General features: G+C 42.2%; 1 protein-coding gene across 1 annotated transcript in view; it reads right to left on the bottom strand.

The window, feature by feature from the left end:
- The window catches only part of CEP162 (centrosomal protein 162), a 99,951-nt gene that overhangs the window by 73,888 nt on the left and 22,929 nt on the right, over nt 1-3,134 (bottom strand). Inside the window, exon 6 of the mRNA XM_003801303.1 lies at nt 1,011-1,129. Within this exon, the coding sequence (XP_003801351.1) occupies nt 1,011-1,129 (119 nt within the window). The remainder of the gene's footprint in view (nt 1-1,010; nt 1,130-3,134) is intronic.

Here is a 3,134-nt window from a genome sequence, read left to right as displayed (position 1 = left end):
GGGAAGGTAGAGAGTTAGAGCTAGGAAGATGGAGAGTTAAGAGCTGGGGGGTGGAGAGTTAGAGCTGGGGGGCATGGAGAGTTGGAACTGGGGGTGGGAGAGTTAGAGCTGGGAAGGTAGAGAGTTAGAGCTGGGAAGGTAGAGAGAGCAAGGAAGATGGAGAGTTAAGAGCTGGGGGGTGGAGAGTTAGTGCTGGGGGTGGGAGAGTTAGAGCTGCAGGTAGGAGAGTTAGAACTGGGGGTGGAGAGTTAGAGCTGCAGGTAGGAGAGTTAGAACTGGGGGTGGAGAGTTAGAGCTGGGGGTAGGAGAGTTAGAGCACAGTACACCAAGCTGGACAGAGTGACGTAACTCCTTAGTTTAGTGTTCAGACACTAATGTTACCACTAATACTGAGAAGTATTTCCTGTTATTTCACAAGACAAATCATACCAAAGAAAAATGTAATTTAATATACCTGTTTAAACATTAGTTAGCTTTTCAATTTCTAAAGCTTAACATAAATTATTTGCCAAGTGAAATCTCTTACCAATTATCACATTTTTCATTAAGATTGAAGAGCTCAACTACAACTTCAACTTTCCCTGACAAATGCAAACAATGTAACCTAATCATTTGTATCCTCATATTAATCTAAAATTTAAAAAATGGCAAAAAAATGATTAAACCAGAAAAAAATGGAATATGATCAAATTCCCACTAAATCAAACCACTGTTTCCTGAATCATATATTGGAAATTGCCAGAAAATGGTTATGGGAAGTTGGAAAATACATCAATTCACAAAGACAAACACTCACCATCATAAGAAACAATAAAAAAGTCTTCTTAATTCTAAAAGAGACTTATATTAAATTGCTATCCCGAGTTAAGAAAAGGTTTAACTGAATGTTAGGAAACCTGCAGGTTCAGGACCACGGGTTGGTGCTGTGAGGAACTTTGGTTCTGAGTCTCCACAGGGGGCAGCCGGGTGGAGGAAGGAGGCTGCCAGGCTCGCACCCACGTGACGAGTACCTGTTTGTCTGTGTTTCTTTTCTCTGACTGGGGATTCTCTTTGCAACTAGTCTCTTCATCTTTAGTGGTCAAAGGTGCATCAACATCCTCTTCATCTTCAAAATCATCACTGTAGTTTTCTGGGAAAAAAAAAAGATTTAAAAAAAATAAGGATCCTTTTGTCAAAAAAGTTAAGGAAAGACTTCATTTCCAAAGGAAGATGTCTATATAAGAATAATTTATTGAAATCTTAACATAAAAATACCTTTAAAGGATATGTATTTTTGCAAAGATTTAATGAGAGTTAGTCTATGAGACTACCTTGGGTTTCCCTCATTTTTTTAATTTTTAGATAGTTAGGAGTTTTGTGGTTTTTATTAAACAACTATAAATCACTGTATTATTAACCAACTAAAAATTTCTAGAGCCATCCAAAATATTTCATCCACAGTATTACACTTGAAGTAAAACTCAAATATTTGTTCTTTTTTTTTTTTAAAGACAGAGCTTTGCGTGCTCTGTGCCCTAACTAGAGTGCAGTGCCGTCACCACTCCCTGCAACCTCATACTCCTGGCTTTAACCAATCCTCCTGCCCCAGCCTCCTCTGAGTAGCTGAACTACCTGAACTACAGGTGCCTGCCAGCACTCCTGGCTAATTTTTCTGTTTGTTTGTTTTTTTGTTGTTTTTTTGTTTGTTTTTTTAGTAGAGACAGGGTCTTGCTCTTACTGGTCTGGAATTCCTGGTTCTGCCTTTCAACTTGGTCTCCCAAAGTACTAGGATTACAGTACAATGAGCCATTGTGTCAAGCCAATATTTTTTCTTTTAAAGACAAAAGTCTCCAACTGCTTATTTATAAAAGGCAGGACTTTTGTGAATTCTTGAAACTTTAAAAAGGTTGGATTTTGCTTATTTTGATTTATTATTGTTATGGTCTCTGTAGGTATCTCTACTGTAAGGCTTAACATAGTTCTGATAAAAGACTGGCCTGACTCTTCTTTCAGGTAAATGCTGGCCCTGAATGAGCTCCGCTGTGTCCCCAATCCTGGGTACTTTCTGGCTAAAGGCTCCAAGTTATAAGTCAACAGCTTTGCAGCAGAAGGGAAAGGCGTCTCCTGTTCCCTGGCACCATCAGTGTGCGCATGGGGAAGTGGGGCAGGGATTATTTGGCCAAGGTCTCTTCATCAAATTTTAACTTATTTACAGCCCTTACATCAAAGGATTAGCCAACATGGGTTAATAGGGATGTAGAAGGGAAACAACATTTTTGGAGCAGAACCAATCATTTTAGAAACAAATATAATCTTGTTTGTATTTCAAAAAATCACATCGCAGGCTGGCTCACGTGGGCTGCATGAGGTGTCAGAGCCTGTCTCTGGAAGGCTGCTTTTTATTCTTCTGTTAGATGATGAGGACAATATGAACATAATTAATACTGGAGGTTTGGAAGTAAGTTTGAAAGGGCTTAGGAACTAAATAGGGCTGCTTCAGCGAGATGAGGTTAGAGAAACATCTCCATTTTAGTTTACAAGAAATGTCAACTTGGACCCGCCTGGGTCCTGTAACAGGGAAGTAATATGCTAGCAGGTCAGCGACACCAATATCTAGATTCTGGGCTAAGAAACGCACCAGTGGTCCTCTCCCACACGAGAAGGAGCTCCAGAGTTTTCTAGATATCAGTGAACATAATTAAATTTACAAGACATTTCTCAGCCATCACTTTCTGTCAGACCTGCTTTCAGGTGCTGAGACCAACATAAGACGATTAAGACTTCAGCATTACAGGCGGGAGCCACTGGCTTTCATGTCACCTCAGAGTCAGGCTTGCTGAAGAAAGATGATGACCACGGAAAGGGAAGGCACTGGAGAGTGTGACACTGACTGTGGCAGCTGCTCGGGACGTGGGGACCAGAGTTAGACTGTGCTGTGTGGGGCACGTGGGGACCAGTATCAGGACCGTGCTGCTCAGGATGTGGGAACCACTGTCGGGACTGTGCTGTATGGGGCATGTGGGGACCAGTGTCAGGACTGTGCTGCTCAGGATGTGGGAACCAGTGTCGGGACCGTGCTGCGTGGGGCATGTGGGGACCAGTGGCGGGACCGTGCTGCGTGGGGCATGTGGGGACCAGTGTCGGGACCGGGCTGC

This window comes from Otolemur garnettii, unplaced genomic scaffold (assembly GCF_000181295.1).
Source record: "Otolemur garnettii isolate 467f Iridium unplaced genomic scaffold, OtoGar3 scaffold00205, whole genome shotgun sequence".
NCBI lineage: Eukaryota > Metazoa > Chordata > Mammalia > Primates > Galagidae > Otolemur > Otolemur garnettii.
This window is presented reverse-complemented; position numbering and strand designations above follow the sequence as displayed.